General features: G+C 56.3%; 1 protein-coding gene and 1 non-coding gene across 3 annotated transcripts in view; both read left to right on the top strand.

Annotated features, from left to right (window-relative positions):
* Window positions 1–18693, top strand: part of MED24 (mediator complex subunit 24) — a 37078-nt gene that overhangs the window by 12416 nt on the left and 5969 nt on the right. For both annotated transcript variants that reach the window (XM_044999144.1, XM_044999143.1), the window contains exons 8-23: window positions 1–151; window positions 635–748; window positions 2047–2094; window positions 3294–3376; window positions 4489–4575; window positions 5101–5212; window positions 5979–6121; window positions 7993–8030; window positions 8779–8861; window positions 11953–12131; window positions 12478–12577; window positions 13411–13586; window positions 14028–14292; window positions 14532–14713; window positions 15217–15310; window positions 15718–15817. In XM_044999144.1, the coding sequence (XP_044855079.1) occupies window positions 1–151; window positions 635–748; window positions 2047–2094; window positions 3294–3376; window positions 4489–4575; window positions 5101–5212; window positions 5979–6121; window positions 7993–8030; window positions 8779–8861; window positions 11953–12131; window positions 12478–12577; window positions 13411–13586; window positions 14028–14292; window positions 14532–14713; window positions 15217–15310; window positions 15718–15817 (1955 nt within the window). The remainder of the gene's footprint in view (window positions 152–634; window positions 749–2046; window positions 2095–3293; window positions 3377–4488; window positions 4576–5100; window positions 5213–5978; window positions 6122–7992; window positions 8031–8778; window positions 8862–11952; window positions 12132–12477; window positions 12578–13410; window positions 13587–14027; window positions 14293–14531; window positions 14714–15216; window positions 15311–15717; window positions 15818–18693) is intronic.
* LOC123356596 lies at window positions 8382–8489 on the top strand. Its single transcript, XR_006575396.1, has one exon. It is a non-coding gene; the product is annotated as a small nucleolar RNA SNORD124 (small nucleolar RNA).

Genomic DNA, 18693 nt, shown 5'->3' on the forward strand with positions numbered 1-18693 from the left:
CATACCCACCATGCTCTCGGCCCACTCCGAGCAGCTGAACAAAACCGGCTTCCCCACCGTGCACGCCGTGGTGCTGCTGGAAGGAACCATGAACCTCACGGGAGAGACCCAGCCTCTCGTGGAACAGCTGATGATGGTGAAGCGGATGCAGGTACAGTGAAGGAGCAGCAGCGTGTTTCCTCCCTGTCCTGGGCGAATCCTGACTCAGAGAGGCAGCGTGGCCTAGTGGGACCGGAAGCTGGGCCTTGTGAGCGCTAATCCCAGCTGTGGTGCTGAATCTGTCTGGCCTTGGCAGGTCACTTCTCGTCTTGGTGTCCGGCTTGCACCAGAGGGGGTGAGCCTGAGGCTGGCCCCTGATCTCGGACAGAAATGCAGGGAAGTACGACTCCCTCCAAATCCAGTTGTGCGTCACCCCCATTAGTGCCGGGTGGGTCTGGCTGGTCCGTGTAGGAGTCTGCTTGTGCCACTGGTGAATGGAGTTACTCCTCCAGCTCAAGCAGCAGAGGCACCTGCTTTTAAATCGAGAGGCTCCAGGTTCGATCCCCGCTGACGCCCCGCGCAGTGGGGTGGGAGGTGGAGTGGGTGGCATACCTTAGGCTCTCCGGGTCTGACATCTGTTCCCTCCCACTTGTAGCGCATTCCTTCCCCGCTCTTTGTGCTGGAGATCTGGAAAGCCTGCTTCGTGGGCCTGATAGAGTCCCCGGAGGGGACGGAGGAGCTGAAATGGACGGCCTTCACCTTCCTTAAGGTAGCCCCTTGTCATGCATCCCGCCCCTGCCGAGAGCCCAGAGTCTGTCACTGCCTGGCTCCTCCAGGACCCTGCTGAGCGCCAAAACCTGGCACAGCAATTCTCTCTCCTCTCCCACTGCATCCTCCCCCAGGGACCCTTTTCATGCCCCAGCTGTACAGAGCATGTTAAACCGCAGGCTCGGAGGCTGAGCCCGCAGGCAGCATCCCTTTACACAAGCCACCAAACGTTGATTTGTCGGGCTTGTTTTAGTTTTGCAAAACAGCTTTCGTCTCACTTTGTTCCTGGCTGTGGGACGCGGTTGGTCTTGGCTTAATGGAGAACCTGCGCCCTTGTGGGACATGACATCGGCTTGACTTGATCCAGCTGTGTGCAGAGATGCCCTGATCTTATTTGTCAGACAAGAGCTGGCTCAGCAACGTGGAGATGATCCCAAGGTTCAAATCTCAGTAGCTCCTCTGCCCCCCGCACTCCCCCATGCCTCATGCGTTTCTCCTTGGAGCTTTTGGTCCCGGTGTGCGAGGTGGGGATGGTGGTTAACGTGCATGCTTGAGAGCCAGGAGACCTGGGCGCTGTTCTTAGCACTGCCATGTTGCTTTGGCCATGTCCGCCTCAGTTTCCCCATCTGTAAAGCAGGGGTGATCGCCTTCCAGGAGGGCTGTGCTTGCAGAATGCCTTATAAATGCTAAGTGACTCTCTGGATTAGATCCCAGGGGGAGGTAAGTGTTGTGTAAAGCCCCTGGTGCTGTTGCTTTTCCACATCCCTCCTTTGTCCTTGGCAGACTGAAAGGTTGTGTGTTCAGCTTCCTTCTTCCCCCCCTCCCCAACGTAAACAGCAGCAGATGGCCCTGGATCCCCTGTCCCAGCTCTTGTCCGCTCTTTGTAAGAAAAATAAAAAGGACGGGGACTGATTCCCCAGAACAAGCTCCACACATTACAGCTTCGTATTCCTCCATCTCGTCCCCTGTAATCTGCACTGGGACTGACAGGGGTGAGGGGAATCGGGGGCCTTCTGAGTGATGGAGACTGAGACACTTCCCTTTTGTACGGGTCATTCCATAAATGTCCACTAGGGGGCTTTCCTCCCACCTTCCTTGGGAACAGATGGTCCCAGGGCATTGACTAGATGGATCGCTGGGGCAGTTCTGGGGGGCAGCTCTGAGGGGTGTTTCCTCTAGGGCTGGCGTCTTCCGCCATGACTCCTGGGTGGGAGCCATGTGTCGTGCTGCACGAGCCTGAGTCTCCGCACCCAGGATCTCTTGGGCTAGATCTTAATGTTTTAAAAAACTTTCTTTCAGATCCCTCAGGTTCTGGTTAAACTAAAGAAATATCCCCAGGGAGAGAAGGTGAGTTGCTGTGACTGTTCGTATTTAGTATTGATCATTTACAGTGCGGGTGTGTGTGTGTGTGTGTGTGTGTGTGTGTGTGTGTACACAATACACACATACACAGATCATGTTTGTAATGGAGGTGCCCAGGGACCAGATGAGATGGAGGCCCTATTGTGCTCGGAGCTGTACAGTCACTTCCCCAAAGAGTTTACGGTCTAATAGCCTGGGAGGTCACGTGCTTTGTACCTTGTGTTGTCTGAGCTTGTACACACCAGGGGCTTCTTGCATCCCTCCCCCAACTCCTGAGTGCCACCTTCCTACCTCCCTCTATTTCAGGGACTTGCTGAAACTCTGCCCCTCTGCCTGGGGTTGTGTGTGGCTCCCATACCAGGGTCCTCCTCCGCCGTAGCAGGGGCTCTCTGTAAACCCTCACACACACCCCAGCCAGTTGGGGCCCTGTTGTTCTAGACACTGTACAAATACAGACCTCGCTCCCTCAGAGACATAGGCCCGTGCTCAGCTTTGCACCAGGAACGATCTGATTGGTCAGCAGGGCCCCTCGTGTCCGTAACCATGAGCATGTGTGTAAGTCTCGGCAGCATCGGGGCCGTGGAGCCCAGGGCAGTGCCTGTCCCAAGGAGCTTACAGTCTAAAAGACGAGAAGTCACCGGGGGAGGCGCCACACTCCTGGCCTCGGGGGTGCGATGGGAGGCCGGGCTACCACTGTAATAGCTGCTCTAGGCTGACACACCTTTGGGGGAGGTTTATAGCCAGTGGGCTCAAGTCGTCCCTGCTTGGCTGCTCTTCTACTAGTGCTGTGGGTGAGTTTGTTTCGAGAGGTGGGAACTCCACAGTAAAGCACCAACCCCGCCCGTTTCTGAGGCTCTCCTCCCTCTCCTGGCTGAGCAGTGGATGTCAGCTTGTAATGCCTGAACGGCTTCAGTGGGAGCCAGCACCTCTGAATATCAGACTCTGGCTGCCCAGCCTTCCCCGTGTCCCAGAAGCACCATAGGATAATCCGTCCCTTTGCTAACGTGTCACTGACCAGCCAACGCTCTGTTGGTCCACCAGTGTGAAGTTGTGCAGAGTTATTCAGCTGACGGGGAAGAATTGAGCCCAAGTTTCTAAGTGGCTTTGTTGCTGCAGCTGAAAGAATCTCATGTACCTTGTGAAGCGAGGTCTGACCCAGTGCTTGCTTGCTTGTGTGGCTGCAGGATTTCACCGAGGACGTGAATTGTGCCTTTGAGTTCCTGCTGAAACTCACCCCTCTGCTGGACAAAGCTGATCAGCGATGCAAGTGAGTCCTTCTCCCTCCCGTGTCTGCGCCTGACCTCGGAGCACCCAGGGGAAAGGGCCTAAGCATGTGGAAAGGCACAGCTGCCGTATGCCGTGGGCAGGGTCTTCCATTGAGCTGCACACACAACCATGGGGACAGCATCCCTCATGCCGGAGGAGCCCCACAGCCCTGAATGGGTAAACTGGCCTGTGTCCTGGGCTTAATACCTAGGCCTGGTCTACGCTGGGAGGGGGATTGATCTAAGAGACGCATCTTCAGCTACGAGAACAGCGTAGCTAAAGTCGACGTATCTTAGATCGAATTAAAATGACTGACTTTGTGTCCTCGCGGCGCGGCTCCCCCATCAACTTTGCTTCCACCTCTCGCCGAGCTGGCGTTCAGCAGGTGACGGGAGAGCGATCGGGGATCGATATATCGCGTCTACGCTACACACGATAAATCGATCGCGATCCGGCGGGTAGTGTAGACGTACCCCTAGTAGAAAACTTGGATCCAATTTTACTTTTAATCCCTGGTTTCTGAGCACCTGGATCTGTGGCAGAACACCCAGCCCAGCCTTCAGTGTCCTGGCTTTGCTCGCCGCCGTTGAGGCGGGATTGAACAGCTGCCGGCATGTTTCCCGCTGGCTGGTGGTGAGGCTGGCGTACAGCCTGGCGGGCAGCTTTTCTCGCCCCACGTTTCCCGTGCCTCATTTCCCCTCCGGCCAGCCGGTGTTTAACAGCTGAGTCCCATGTTAATAACGCTCTCCGCTTCTGAGGCACCTTACAAACACACACACACAAGCTGGCAGGCCCCTCTGTGAGGTGGGTAAATATTGTTAGCCCCATTCTGACAGAACTAACGTGCCCAGTGGTACAGTGGCCTGACACCGCCAAAGAGAGAACCCAGTTCTGAGTCCGTCTCTTGACTGAGTCACTAGGCTCCCAACGTCTGCCTAAAAGTGGGGCTGGAACCCCAGAGTCCTGACCCCGTCTCCTTGGCTTTGGTCAGAAGCAGGAACGCTCTGGCCTCTCTGAAGTAGCTGCTTTCCCGCTCCCGCCCTAACGCGGGTCAGTGAGTGTGTGTGTGTGTAGGATTCCTTGTGCCCTTAGCTCCATCTCTCTCCATTCCAGCTGTGACTGTACCAGTCTGCTCCTGCAGGAGTGCAGCAAACAGGGACTGCTGGCTGAGGCCCACATGACCAACCTGGTCGCCAAACGGTAGGTCCCCAGCTCTGCTGCCTCGGGAGTTCCCCTGTGAAATCCCTGCACATTGATAGCAGCTGGGTCTTGCTGCCATCCCTTTCCCCCGGGGAGTCACTGGCTTCTGGGGGCTCTGAGTGTCTTAACTTCCTCACAGCGGAATAAATGGGACAGCTTGGATCCAACCAGCCGTCAAAACCCTAAAGGAAGAGCCAGAGAGACATGGGGGCTAAAAGACCCTGGGTGTCCCAGCTTGAATAGAAAGGTCTTTGCTGGTCTCTGCTGAGCACACCATGGGGACTGGGGGAGGGAAGGGGGCCTTGTCGACCCAGGGAACTGCCTCCTCGGCTCAGATCTGCTGGTCTGGCTGGCCACAGGCTCCCTACGTGGGAGGGGCGCGGGTGCTGCGTTCCCGCGGGCTGTACTAACCCTGACCCTCTGGGAGAAGGGAGTGGGGGATCGCATTGTTTGGAAAGCAGGGGGAAGAGGGGCTCCTCCTCTCTGATTCCCTCATCTCCGTGCATATCCCCCCCCCCCCCCCAGGACGGCTGACCGGGAGCATGCGCCACGCTTGAAATCGGCAGAGAATGCCAACATCCAGCCCAACCCGGGGCTCATCCTGCGAGCCGAGCCCACTGTCACCAACATCCTCAAGGTAACTTCCCCAGTGCCCCCCGTGCCAGACTGCTGCGGACACCTGGGACCCTTGATCGCTCGGGAGCGGCTGTAATGCTGCAGGTTCTCTCCCAGTGCTGGGGGAAAGGCGGCGCCTCTAGCCAGGCTGGGAGGCAGGCTCACTGGGGGCGGCTGGCCGCCAGCAGCCCTATACCGCGCCATTGGTATTTACTGCTGTCCTGTTCCGCTGTAGTGGCGGTAAGAGTCAGAGGGGCTGTTCCCCATGCCAAGCCATCCCTTTAGCTGCGTCTGGAAGCAGTGACCTTATGCAGCATGTTAAAGCATTGGGCCGTAACAGCATGACTCAGGCCTTTGCAGGCAGAGAACTCTGCGGCCGTCCTGCTCCCAGCTCCTTTCTCTCTGGATAACGCGCACACACACAGCTCACGCTGGCGGACGCAGCCTTTCCCTGCATTGTTATGGCCGCCACGCTCCCCACGAGTGCGTAGGATCCCGAGCTTCTGAATCAGCAAGTACATTTTGTCCCACCGGTCCCGCTTGAGCCGCAGCAGTGGTGGATTATGGGTCATTACAGCCGTCCTTGGGTGGTGGCTGAGCAATGCTGGAGCCCTGTCTGGCAGCTCTGATCCCTCGCTCGTTTTCTCACGTGGCGTCTGATGATGACTGACTTGCGTATGGTGTTACCGACAGCCAATCAGAGAGCTCCAGTCGTGCCCAGAGTTCTACAGCCGCTTTAGAACACTGTTTAAAACTGCTTTGGTCCCCCCTCCCCCTTTTTTCACTAGACCATGGATGCAGATCACTCCAAATCCCCCGAGGGGCTGCTAGGCGTCTTGGGCCACATGCTGTCTGGGAAGAGCCTGGATCTGCTGTTGGCAGCTGCAGCAGCGACAGGGAAGCTGAAATCTTTTGCTCGGAAGTTCATCAAGTGAGTGACTCCAGAGAGACTCTCTGTGCTGGGTTATCGCTGGGCGCGGGGTGCCGTGGCAGCTGTGTAGCATGTTTGTGCCTCTGACCTCCCACCTCTGAGCAAAATGAGGGACGCAGGTGGCCGCAAACATCCAGGAGATGTGACGAGGCTGGATCGATCTGTTTTTTGTGTTCTCTCCCGTGATGGGTGCAGCGATGCAGCCGGCGTTGGCCACGCGTTGGCCTCGGCTGGCCGTGGGAGCTGTACAGCAAAGTGCCCTGTGGTGCTTTGAGAACGTGTCTTTAACTGGTGCTTTTCCGCAGTCCCTGGCTGGGTCTGCAGATGTTCAGAGCTCAGATCATTATGCGGGGGGTTTGTTAGCCTCCTGTGCTGGAAACATACAACCCAGGCACAAAATCCACCTGCCCCTGCCATGATATCGAAAACAAACAGCCCTGCTACAATCCCTCGCTGTCCCCAGGCGGGCAGGGGAAAAGCTGCGGTGTTGGATGGTGCATTAAGAATAACGAGCTAGAATTGTGGGGTTGTGCTCGTGTACTTTAAAACCAGCTGATGTGGGAGTGCACGTGCTAAGCCAACTTGAGGCACCCAGGCCCAGTGGGCAGGGCATACCCTTGGAGTCAGGACTCCTGGGTTCTATTCCCAGCTTTGCCATGGACTTGCTGTGCAACTTTGGGGAAGTCCTTGCCTCTCTCCGTGCCTCAGTTTCCCCTCCATCCCGTAGGTAATGTCTACATTACAAAATTCTGCCAGGGTAGCTACGTCAGTCAGGGATGTGATCCCTGAGCCGCCTCGCTGTGCCAGCAGGAGCCCCTAGTGTAGACGCAGCTCTGCTGACAACACTGCGCTTTTACCGATATCGCCTGTTTCGTTTGTGCGGGGCACTTTTACTGCATCCACGCTAGCCGTGCATATCCTGGTGTTCCTGGAGCAGCGAAGCGCTCCTAATGTAGACGAGGGCTTAGTCTATTTAGATTGCGAGCTCTGGGGCAGAGGGAGGCGTCTCACTAGCTTTCTGTGCAGCACCCAGCAAAATCCGAAGCGGGGTGTCCGTGCATTACAGTAACATACATAAGCAGGGCCTTTTCCTATTTTGACGCGTTAAAGCCCTGCCTGTCCGCTGGAATCATTCTTGAGAAGTGTTACTATCATCAGACCCGTCTTGGGCAGAACCCAGGCTGGGGGTTTGGACTCATTTTTATTTTGCACACATGCAGCTGGGGGGTGATAGGGGATCAGGCTGATGTGGTGCTGGCTCCTTAGAACAGGTGTGCGTGTGTTAATGTGCAGTGAGCCATCTCCTGTGCTAGCCTGGATTCCCCCTGTTCAGTGCACCCAGGGCAGATGTGGCACCTGCAGTTACTCTGCTAGGATCGATGGCTGGAGCAGCAGCGGCTGGAGGCCCCAGCTGAGATCAGGGTGTGCTGCACTGACAGTCCCGACCGCAGGGGCTCCCAGGCTAACCAGACCCCGCAGACTAATGGGGGAGAGCAAGGACCCTGGGCAATGGAGGCCTTGAGAGACCAAGGGACGAGGGGACGCGTCATTGAGCTGGGAACTGAACCCAGACCTACAGCGTCCCAGCCCAGCGGCGGGTCTCCTGCCCCTTCCATCTTTAGACCGGGTCAGCGCCATGGGCCAGCAGAGAGAGGAGCCGGTGGGAACTGGGAGGCTGGCGCTGGTTGGGGAGAGGGTCCCAGCTGGGCTTGAGCTGCTGTGGCAAGCGAGGGTGGAGGAGGCTTGGCAGGGGGCAGCGTGCGTGGGCAGCCTGCCCTGCTCTGGGGATAAAGCGGTTTCAGTTTCACCTGCCACGGAGACCGAACCCACAGCTGTGGCGCCTCATTGCTGCTTTCTTCACCTCCCTTCAGGCTGAATGAATTTACCAAGCACATCAGCGGAGAAGGCTGTAAGTGTGACATGGCAGCGTGAACGGTAGAGCCCCTTACTGCTGAGCGTGGAGGAGCTGGGCTCAGGCCCGGTCTGGAAGGGTTAACGCCGTAGGGTAGCCGTAGCGAGCACTGTCCCAGCTGCCTGCACAAGGGGGCATTGATTCGCTCTGGCAGGGTGCAGGGCTCACTGGGGTGCTTTAGCCTCTCCGGTAGCACGTGTGCATTACCCTGCAGCCCCCGCTGTTCGTCCCCCGCCATTCGCAGGTTGGGGCTCTGTGCTGGGGGGGGTTGGCGGAGAGATGAGTCCCCCCTTCCTCCCCCTGCGCGGGGAGGGGGAGGTTGGCCTGCTGCCTGTGCCCCTTAGCCTCTCCCTCTTTGGAAGGGATGATGTCTGAGCACAGGACCCAAGATAAGGATTCTGAATATATTTGCATGTGATTGAACATGTGAAATGCTCTGACCTTCCAGTGGCCGGAGGGAAGGCTTAGCTCCAGGCTCGGTGCAGCAGGTTCTCGGCCTAGGGGGTGGGGTGGGGGTTAGTGACAGTTCCCGGCCCGTGGACGTGTTGGTCCCTCAGGTGAGGAGATCTGGGCGGTGTGAGCCCTGCCCTGCTCTCCGCCGGGCGCCCCAGGGGGGCAGCATGCGCCAGTGCAGTGGGGTCGGGGGAGGTCCCTCCACAGCATCCCACTGGGGCCTCAAGGGGAGGAGCTGGGTGAGCCGGGGTTGGAAAGCTCCTCCGGTCACAGCTTGCTTTCTCCTCCGCAGCCAAAGCCGCCTCCGTCAGGGCCCTGCTGTTCGACATTTCCTTCCTCATGCTGTGCCACGTCGCCCAGACCTACGGCTCTGAGGTAGGCTCCCCCGTCCGTGCGGCTCTGCGGGCTGGCGTCTCCGGGAAGCCTGAGCTCGTGCCCTCTAGCTAGGAGATCCTGAATGGATAAACACGAGCTCAGACCATGCAGCGCGTCTACATGCACTGTGACCCTTGGTGCCCCTCTAGTGGCTGGATCACGTAGAGGGTGCGGCTAACGGAGCTGGGTCTTTTCATCTGGGCAGCAGAAGCTCCTGCCTGTGGATCCAAAGGTGGTGGGTTTGATTGCCACAGACGGTGACCCCTGGGGGTATCTGTGCAGAGATCTGGTCATTTCATTTCACCAGCTTCCTTTCAGCTTGGAAAAGAGAGGGCTGGGTTTGGAAAGAGCAGGAGCCCTGGTAGCTGTGGCGACTCCCGTTCTGCTCTCGTGTCAATGGATACATGAAATTAACTTCCAGCCAAACCTCTGCCAGTGGCTGCTGACTTCAGCTGCTAGCCAAGGCCCTGACTGGTTTTTTCCCCTCCCCAGAAGCACTGAGCACCCAAGACTCCAGTTGAAGTGAACTGCGGGTGCTCAGCACCTGTGAAAATCAGATCAAAGGGCTGGGCGCCCCCAAACTGAGGCCACCCCCATTATCGGGCCCGACAGAATGGTTCATCTGCTGCAGGGATCCCTGGCTGAGCTCTGGGGCTGTGTCCTGCAGGGTCAGATCAGATGATCATAGCCAGCCCTTTTCGCCTTGAAGCCTGGGAACCTCTGAAAACCAGTGGCCGATCCTAACTTTGGTTTAACCTGCCCGTTCCTTCGCAGCTCTCACGTTCCTACTCCCCCTGCCGCTTGTGTCAGCCCCACAAAGTGCGGGCGTTTGGTGTAACCTTGTAACATCACAGGAGGCGGAGATAGAAAAAACCATCCCCTCCCACTCCCGCTTTGTTTCCTAGAGCTGGGTCCGGATTAACTTCTGGCGAGACGGGCTCAGGGATCGACCACGGCTCTTCCCGTCTCTGATCCTGTGTCCTCCTGCTTAGTTTTGATATTCAGGCCAAGGTTAATATATAAAGATGCCCACCTGGGGGCGCTGTGCAGCTACAGTTAACATTGTTGGTGCTCATGAAAGAAGGTGCTAAGGCTGGCTCAAGCCCTGTCACTTGTCCATGTCCCTGTTGGATTTGGGGGGGGGGGGTGGTCTGTTTCTCACCCATTGGCCCCCAGGGCCCCAGTCGGGTAAGGATGCAGCATTGGCGTAGCCTGTATGAATACCGTACAGACAGTGCTAGCACTGAGCAGCTCCAGGGGCGGTTACGGGGAACTCTCTTGCCGCTATTAAACACGTTTGTATTTGGGGAGTTAACCTCCCTATCCTGGGCACATTCCCATTCTACCTTCGTTTTTCTAACTGACGGCGGCTAAAGCTTAGGACAGGGGAGTCCGGACTCCTGGGTTCGGTTTCTGGTTGTGCTACTGACTCGCTCTGTGGCCTTGAATAAGCCACTTCCCTGCTCTCTGCCTCTGTGGCCCAGTTTTTAATGCCCACCTCTCAGGAGTGTGGTGAGGATTGATTCACCCTGTTTGGAAGGCCCTGGTGGATCCCTTGGGGGAAGGGATAGAAAGGAACAAAGGATTGCTAGTAAACACACCCTGCGACTTCAGCTGGCTTTGTTGTTAATTATTTTCCATCCTGAACTCTTGTGCAGCTTCTGCTGAACAGCACTGGTGTGTCACCCCAGAGGCGGCTGCATTTTGGTGCTGCTTAAAGTAATCCTAAAATGTCTCTCTCCGGGGGCTTGTGGGGCTTGCTTACTGTTTGTGATGGCGTAGAGGGCTAGGGAAGTGCACAGGACTATTCCTGTGTACTCGGTAGGGAAATGTACATATTCTTGAATCTCCACAGCTCAGGAGCCGGCCATACTCCACAATCCAACCCCGCTCCGTTGTGTCAGTGCACAATCCAGGCAGCAGCCTCCTGTATTCTGAGCAGGAAAATTCACAGCCGTGTCTCCTCCTTGGAGATTCGAAAAGCCGAACTGCCGTGTGCGGGGGCGGACTGCAGCCCCCTTACATCTGGGGCTCCCACAGGCCCCCCGTGACGGTACCAAACAGCTAATGAAGCGGCAGTGCCAAGGAAGGCAGTGCAGACGCTGGTGCCTGTTGGGCTGCTTTTCCCGTGCCTACAGCCGAGCAGTTCAGTCCTTTGGCGTGCCGCACACGCCTAGATCTGCTTCCAGGGAACGTTAAAGGGGGCAGAGAGCTGGGCAGGGGAATTGGATGGCTAGTGAAACAGCTCTTTGCGGGGGGGCGTGACTCCTCCCTTGACAGGTTTCTTTTGGTTTAACCTTGTGCTGTGGGTTGGTTCAGCTGGAGTCCCCGGCGCTCGGCTGCATTGCAGCTGATTTGCGTTCTGGTATTTCCATGTTTTACTTGACCTGCTGTGCAGCAGAGCCTGCTCCTTGTCTGCCCTGCTTCCAGACGTGGGTTGTGAGAGCCTGCAGGGTGCTGCCCCAGTTCACTGAACTGGGGGCCCTCGGGGAGGCTCCACACACCAGCAAACCAGAGGTGAGGAGGCCAGCCTGATGCAAACCTCCCGGCTCCTGCAGTCCCCGGCTTCCTCGCTGCCGGGATTTCCTGTGCACAGGTGTGGTGGGGAAGTCCTTACCCCAAAACACTACCAGGGACCTGGAGTGATTGGTTTGTAGGGAAGCAAGGGACGCACCCTAGGAGGGCTTGGGGGCATTCTGCACCTGAGGAGTTGGCCAGACAAGAATCCCTGCTCGGGACAGATACACCAGGTCCCGGTGGCAGTCGTGTCTGCCTTCCAAAGAGCACTTTTAGAGGCTGATGCACGGGCTGCTTCCCCTCTGTCACTGAAATGCAGCCACCTCTGGGGTGGAATGTGCAGTCTGTGCACAGCACAACAGGAAGGGAAGGAGAATCCCGCGGGAGAGTGACGCTTCGAGGGCAGAGAGTCACTCGCCTCAGAACCACGGGGATTTGCCTTTCCATCAGGACCAGTCCCCTGACATTAGCCACGTTGGCCACTATGTGTTGCTGTTGCTTCAGCTGGGAGCTGTGTGTTGGCTGGGCTGCTCCTTGTTCTCTTAGGATGCCTGTGCTTGGGGCCTCTTTCCAGGTGATCCTCTCCGAGTCCAGCCCCACTGGCGAGGTGCCGTTCTTCGAGACCTGGATGCAGACCTGCATGCCGGAGGAGGGGAAAATCCTCAACCCAGATCATCCCTGCTTCCGGCCCGACTCCACCAAGGTGGAATCACTGGTCGCTCTGCTGAACAGCTCCTCGGAAATGAAGCTGGTGTACGTAGCTCCCGTGTGTGTGTGTGCGGGTGTGTGTGTGTGTGCGGGTGGGTGTGTGTGTGTGTGCGGGTGTGTGTGTGGAGCGGGGGGACGGGACCCGACTCCCACCCATACTCCAGCCTGGGCTGAGGTAGATTCCCAGCTGAGCAGTTTGCTTGAGCCCATTCCCCTCTCAGACAGCTCCCAGAACCCAGCCGAGGCTGAGGGCCAGCAGCGTGGCTTGCCCGTGGGACCCATGCTGCCGCCACTACGTGACCTGCCTCTGTGGGCTGGTGCGGTCACGGGGTGTGAGCGTTTAAAGGTATCCTGTGCTCCTGACCAGTCTTCCCTCTGTTCCCCCCGGCAGGCAGATGAAGTGGCACGAGGCATGTCTGAGCATCTCGGCAGCCATCCTGGAGATCCTCAATGCCTGGGAGAACGGAGTGCTCACCTTCGAGTCGATTCAGGTAGCTGCTGCGCTGGCTCGTCCCCGGGCACCTTAGGCGAGCCCTCCCCGCTGGGGTGGAGCCGAGGCACAAACCTCCCTGGGCTGGTTGTTTCCAGAAGGGTTTGGTAAACAGGGACGTCGGTCTCTAGAACGGCCAATCCAGCATCTTTCACCAGCCTCCGGCTAACACACAGAAACCACCTTTGGAATTTCACCGCTCACCATGTGTGTGATCCGTGTGTCACGTGCTCAGTGGTACCAGCCTTCACAATGCAAGTGTCTAATGCCAGCGAAGTTGGAGGGAGGTGTAAACCCTCGGTTAGGACCAAGTCCAAATCTCCCTTGTCCTGCATTGCAGGGTCCAGATTTTACTCTTTTCTGGGAGCTCTCCCCACCAGGCATTTACACCTCCAGAGCTGGAAACTAACAAACCTCCAGCCCTTTGGTAGGGGGAGACACGTACGAAATCCTGTCCTGTGGCCTGGGGCGAGGTGCCGTGGCCCTCTGTGCCTCGGTTTCTCCATCTGTATTGGGGGATCTCGACGCTGACCCCCCCCCCCCTCTGTCAAGTGCTCTGCGGTCTGGGGAGAAAGATCACTGCAGAAACGCTGCCTGTGACCGGTCGCTTTCAGCGCTTGCCTCCAAGGGGCTGGTCCAAGCTTTCCCCTGACTTCCCCAGGGATTGGGGCAGGCCCTGGGGCTAGACCCAGCCCCCTGAAACGGGTGGAGTTGGCTCTTGTCGCTTCAGGACCCCCCAGCGACATGAGACCGGGCGGTGTCTTTGGAACGGGGGCGGGGCTGCATTTGTGTCTCGCGCCGAACCTCAGCTGCCGGCCTGTGTCTCGCCCTCAGAAAATCACGGATAACATCAAAGGGAAGGTGTGCAGCATGGCCGTGTGCACCATGGCCTGGCTAGTGGCCCACGTCCGCATGCTGGGCTTGGACGAGCGAGACAAGTCGCTGCAGATGATCCGGCAGCTGGCCACGTCCCTGCAGAGCGAGAACACGCTGCAGTTCTACAACGAGCGGTGAGCGGGGCGCTCACGGAGGGGAGGGGGCTCTGTTACTAGAGAGGCGTCTAATACTAGCTTGGGCAGAACTCTGACCAATAGACGGTAGGGAATGACCATGCACTGGCTGGGCGCAGGGGGCTGGCGGCTGCTCCTCCTCCTCTCCAGCTGCTGCAGGCAAAGAAGCATCCGTGTTTTCCAAACGTTACTTGCCCCAGGGATGCTCCAGGGGAGGGAGATCTCGAGTGGCAGGAGAGGAGTTGAGCTGTCCTGGAGCCAGTCCCTCCATTAGAAGGTGAGCCAGGCTATGGACGTTTCCCACCCTGGCTCGATTTCCTGCCTCTTGTAGCTTTAAATCTCAAACTGGATGTTGCAGGAAGCAGGTGTCTGCAGAGAGCAGGGTGTGGGTGCGGGGCGCCCTCTCATTCAGCCCCCTCCGTGTGTCCCTTCGCTTCCCAGCGTGGTGATAATGAGCTCCATCCTGGAGCGCATGTGCGCCGACGTCCTGCAGCAGACGGCGACACAGATCCGGTTCCCCTCCACGGGGACGGACCCCATCCCTTACTGGAACCTGCTGCCCCCTAAGAAGCCCATCAAGGAGGTCCTGATGGGCGTGTTCACCAAGGTGCTGGAGAAGGGCTGGGTCGACAGTCGCTCCATTCACATCTTCGACACGCTGCTGCACATGGGGGGCGTCTACTGGTTCTGCAACAACCTGGTCAAGGTGCGTGCTGGGGGATGGGCGGCAGGAGGCTGTATGTAGAATGGTGCCAGGCTTACAGGTGGGGAAATTGAGGCACAGATGGGGGGGGGGGGGAGGGAGTTGAAGGAAGTGGCAAGTTGATGGCTTGCTTGCAGGAGTGACAGCCATGGCCGCCAGAGATCCCCGTATCCATGGCAATAGGGGCAGGGCCGCCAATCCACTCCCCACTCCTTGATTTGTCCCCCACCGTCTCCTCCTAGGAGCTGCTGAAGGAAACCCGCAAGGAGCACACGCTGCGGGCCGTGGAGCTCCTCTACGCCGTCTTCTGCTTGGACATGCAGCAGCTGACGTTATCCCTGCTGGGCCACATCCTGCCCAGCCTGCTCACCGATTCCTCCAAGTGGCACACCCTGATGGACCCGCCTGGCAAGGCCCTTGCCAAGTAAGGGAACCGCCCGCCTGCCTCAGCCCGGGGCCCTTTGACAGACATGTACCGCCAGCGTTAGGAGTCCTGCTGTTAGAGCTGGGGGGTGGCGGGGACTGAGGATCCCTGCTGGAGGTGACCCATGCTCTCCTGGTAAGTCAGTGGCATACCTGGGAATAGATCCCAGGCATCCTGCTGCCCGTCCCCCTCTCTCGACACCGTCTCCTTCCCTCAAGGCAATGACTAAGCAAATCTGGCCAGGCTAGCAGGAGGCAGGAAGTCTCCTGGATTGTGTGTGGGGGGCTCAGTGGGTAGAGCCGTGGGGGCAGCGATAAGCTGCCGTGTCATGTTGGGAAGCTCATGCTGACGATGACGCTACCCCCCAAACAATGAACCAGCCACGGAGGCAGGAACCCACATCCTCTTGAGCACCGTCTGCCGTGCTGCTGAGGTGATACTGAATCCAGGGAAACCGCCCCCTGCAGTTCACGCTGCTTTCCTTTCCCCGATTCTCATGCTAGGCTCTCTGTCTGGTGCGCCCTGAGCTCCTACTCCTCTCACAACAAGGGCCAGGCATCAGCCAGGCAGAAGAAGAGGCACCGAGAGGACATAGAGGTACGTGTGTGTATGTGGGGTGCATGGATCTGCATCCTGTGGACAGTGCACATTTGGGCAAACCCATCTTACGCAGCCACGCAGGACGGGCTGGAAGTCGGGTGGTTTTCGAGAGAGCTGGTTTTCTCATAAAGGGAAGGCTGCCATCTTGGGGATACTTCGGGCTTGGCTGGTGAAGTTTGTTCGCTTGACCGTTTTCGCACGCACGTGTGTGCGGTGATCCCTCCGCACGGAGCTGGACCACACCTCCGATTGCTGCCGTGCGAGCTGCGGGTTAAAATCCCCCACCTGGCCACACGCCTGGCCCTTGATTTCATCCCGTCGTGCTGCGCCCTGCCCCCAGGGAGGGATGCGGCTGGGAGGTGCTGGGGGTGCGGGCCTGAATCTTCTGCTTTCCCCCTCCCCAGGATTACATTAGCCTGTTCCCACTGGACGACACCCAACCGTCCAAGCTCATGCGCCTGCTGAGCTCCAACGAGGAGGATGCCAATGTTCTGTCCAGCCCTAGTAAGTGAAATTGTGGCACCAGCTTCCCAGAGGCAGTATGACTTGGGGGCTGGAATTGGGGTGGGGATCTGGGCATCAGGAGACCCTGCTTCTAGTCCTGCCTTTCCGACACCGGTGATACCTGGCCTCGGCCGATCGCTTCATTGCCTCTGGTTGGTCTGGGGCTATTAATACTGACCCGCCTGCCTCACGGGTTAATCACTTAATACTTGAACGTGTCAATTGCCGTATCAATGCAAAGCGTTCGTCTTATTCGTGATCTGTGCAGCTGACGTGGCTGAGAGTGGGGGGTGCTCAGCACTTCATGGATTCAGGCTTTCTATGTAGTGTGACTAACCAGTGGGTTTACAGCGTTCTCTGTGCCCAGCGGTGCAATGCAGCCACCTCTTGTGTGGAACACAGCCGTTATTTAACACTGATCAGCAGGTACCGCACAATATCTTTAGAGGTGAATTGCAGAAAGCCGTAAGCAACGGCCTGGGATGCGCCGTGACCCCAGTTCGGGGATTAGATGGAGGAGGAGTTGAGGAAGGTTTAGAGACTTCACTAAAGAGGCTTTTGTGACTTGAAGCCCTAAAGGTGGGAAGCAGGAGCGAAGGCTGGGCTTGTGCCTAAGTTTGCTTCCTTATGATGCATGAAGGACCTGGGTGGGGATGAGTGGTAGGAAGGCCGCCTTGCTTGTTAACTCCAACGTCTCTTACGCACTTGGGGACACAGGTGTTTTTTGATAATCTTCATCACTTCTGCCCTTTGCGTAAGGGGCAGGAGAGCTCTCTGTCAGCATCAGAGACCCCCACCACGTGCTCCAGCCGAACTAGTGCCGGTAGGAGCTGACATTACTGGTACCGCTCAGGTAAAAATGGACGTGTGTGGAATTTCACTTGCCCGTGGCCTTCATTAAAGAAGCAAAATTAAGCTAATTTTAAGAATTCCATGTGATGTAACATTTGTTACTGGTGTATGGATGAATAATCATTGCGACAGATCCAACAGGAAACACATTCTGGGGTCTTGGCTTATATATAGCAGGATGTTACAGGTCAGAAATATGCTCGCTCAGATTCATCTGAAGTGAATCAGCGATGCCCTTGCAATTCTCCAGGCCATCAATCTGTTGAGTAGTTTCCTTTCAGCACGTGTCCTTTAAACCGGTGGTTTCTGATGGTTTTGTTGCTGTTTAAACATGCACGACCTTCTGTGTGGTTTTCCCCTTATTTCACTGTCTTTCCTGTTCTTCCTTTCAATGTGCCTTTTTCTCCCCTTCTCCATGACATGTTGGATTTTTGAAAATTTGCTGTGACGGAGCAGTGATTTGGAAATCCTGCTTCCTGAGTTTACCCGTAGTTCTCGAGCAGTTTGCAAGGGAATATGCTTTGCATTGGCATCCTTAGCTACCTGTCCGGTCCTGCGTGAGATGTAAACCCGAGGGTCAGGCTGGCTTGGCTAGTGTAGATCCCGTTGGTCCTTTTCCCGAGAGTTGCAGTGTTAAACTCTGGTGTCTTGGTCACACTTCAGCGCCGATGATAGAATTCTGCCTTCTAAAGAACAGGGCAGTTAGGCTCTGGAACAGGAGGCTGTGGACTCCCCGTCACTGAAGATTTTTAAGAACAGTTTAGACAAATGCCTGTCCGGGATGGTCTGGATTCACTTGGTCCTGCCTCAGCGCAGCCGCTGGACTTGATGACCTCTCAGGGTCCCTTTCAGCCCAACGTGTCTATGAACCCCCTGTCCCCAATTATGACATTTAAGTGAGTGGTCAGTAGCACCCTGCCCTGTCATGCAGCGTTGTTGTGATGCTGTTAAACAGCTGCCGTGTTCCACCCCAGAGCTGGCTGATTTCAGTGCTGGTGACGTGAACCGTAAGAACAAGATGTGCATCAGTTTAATTTTGTGAAGTACTTTGGCACAAGAGGCACTATATAAATGATTTACTGCTTTACGTTAATCATGATTTTACTGAGTGTCGGTTCAGAGCCATTATTCAAACCAAATCAGACGTGGAGTGCCTGGGAAATGAAGACGGATACATCTTTGTAATAACCACTGTTAAGCTTTGCCTGCCTCGCTGGCTTTCTGAAAGCACCATAAACATCTGGGCTTGTGCAACAGTGAAGCACAGTGATGTATCCATGGCATTTTTAGTCCAATCCCAGAATACTGAAAACCCTGTGATACGTCCGATTGACCTACAGTAGTAATAACGATAGGAGCCAATGGGCAATAATGAATCCCCCCCGCAGTGTGGTGATCAACATAGAAACTCAGGTGATGAGTGCAAACGCATTTCGAGTGTGGGAGCAGAAACAAGTTTTCTCCTATCCCAGCGTTGCAATGGACTAACATGGCAACTCAAATCCACGTGTGTGTTGTCTTCAGAGATCATCTTAACACCTCACATTTGGAACCAGCTTTGGATCTTGCTCCGAAGCGCTTAGCTCCCCTTTCTGCCTGCTGGGCCGGAGCAAAGCCCTGGATCCAAACCCCCTCAAAGGCTGGGAAAGCTTTGATTGTATCAGAGCAGTGATTCTCCCACTGAGTCTGGAGAGCCACAGATGGGTCTCTTGCGGCTCTTTGCAGCACTGGTTAATAACTTAGCTTGGTTAATAATTCCATCACACAGTCAGGGTGCTTTTACTAGGTTATTAACCAATTAAGTCATCAACTTGCACTACACTATTAACATATTTCCTGTGAGAATTATATATCTATATCCGCACTGCATATATAAAACTAAATATTTCTCCTGTCATACTGTTTAAATATGAACACATAGGATTGTAGTAAATGAGACAATCATTCACATGACTGGGGCACTTTTGCGTAATGTTGATCACTAATTTGGCTCCTGAACCACTGAGGTCTGAGTATCACTATAT

Source organism: Mauremys mutica, chromosome 25 (genome assembly GCF_020497125.1).
Source record: "Mauremys mutica isolate MM-2020 ecotype Southern chromosome 25, ASM2049712v1, whole genome shotgun sequence".
NCBI lineage: Eukaryota > Metazoa > Chordata > Testudines > Geoemydidae > Mauremys > Mauremys mutica.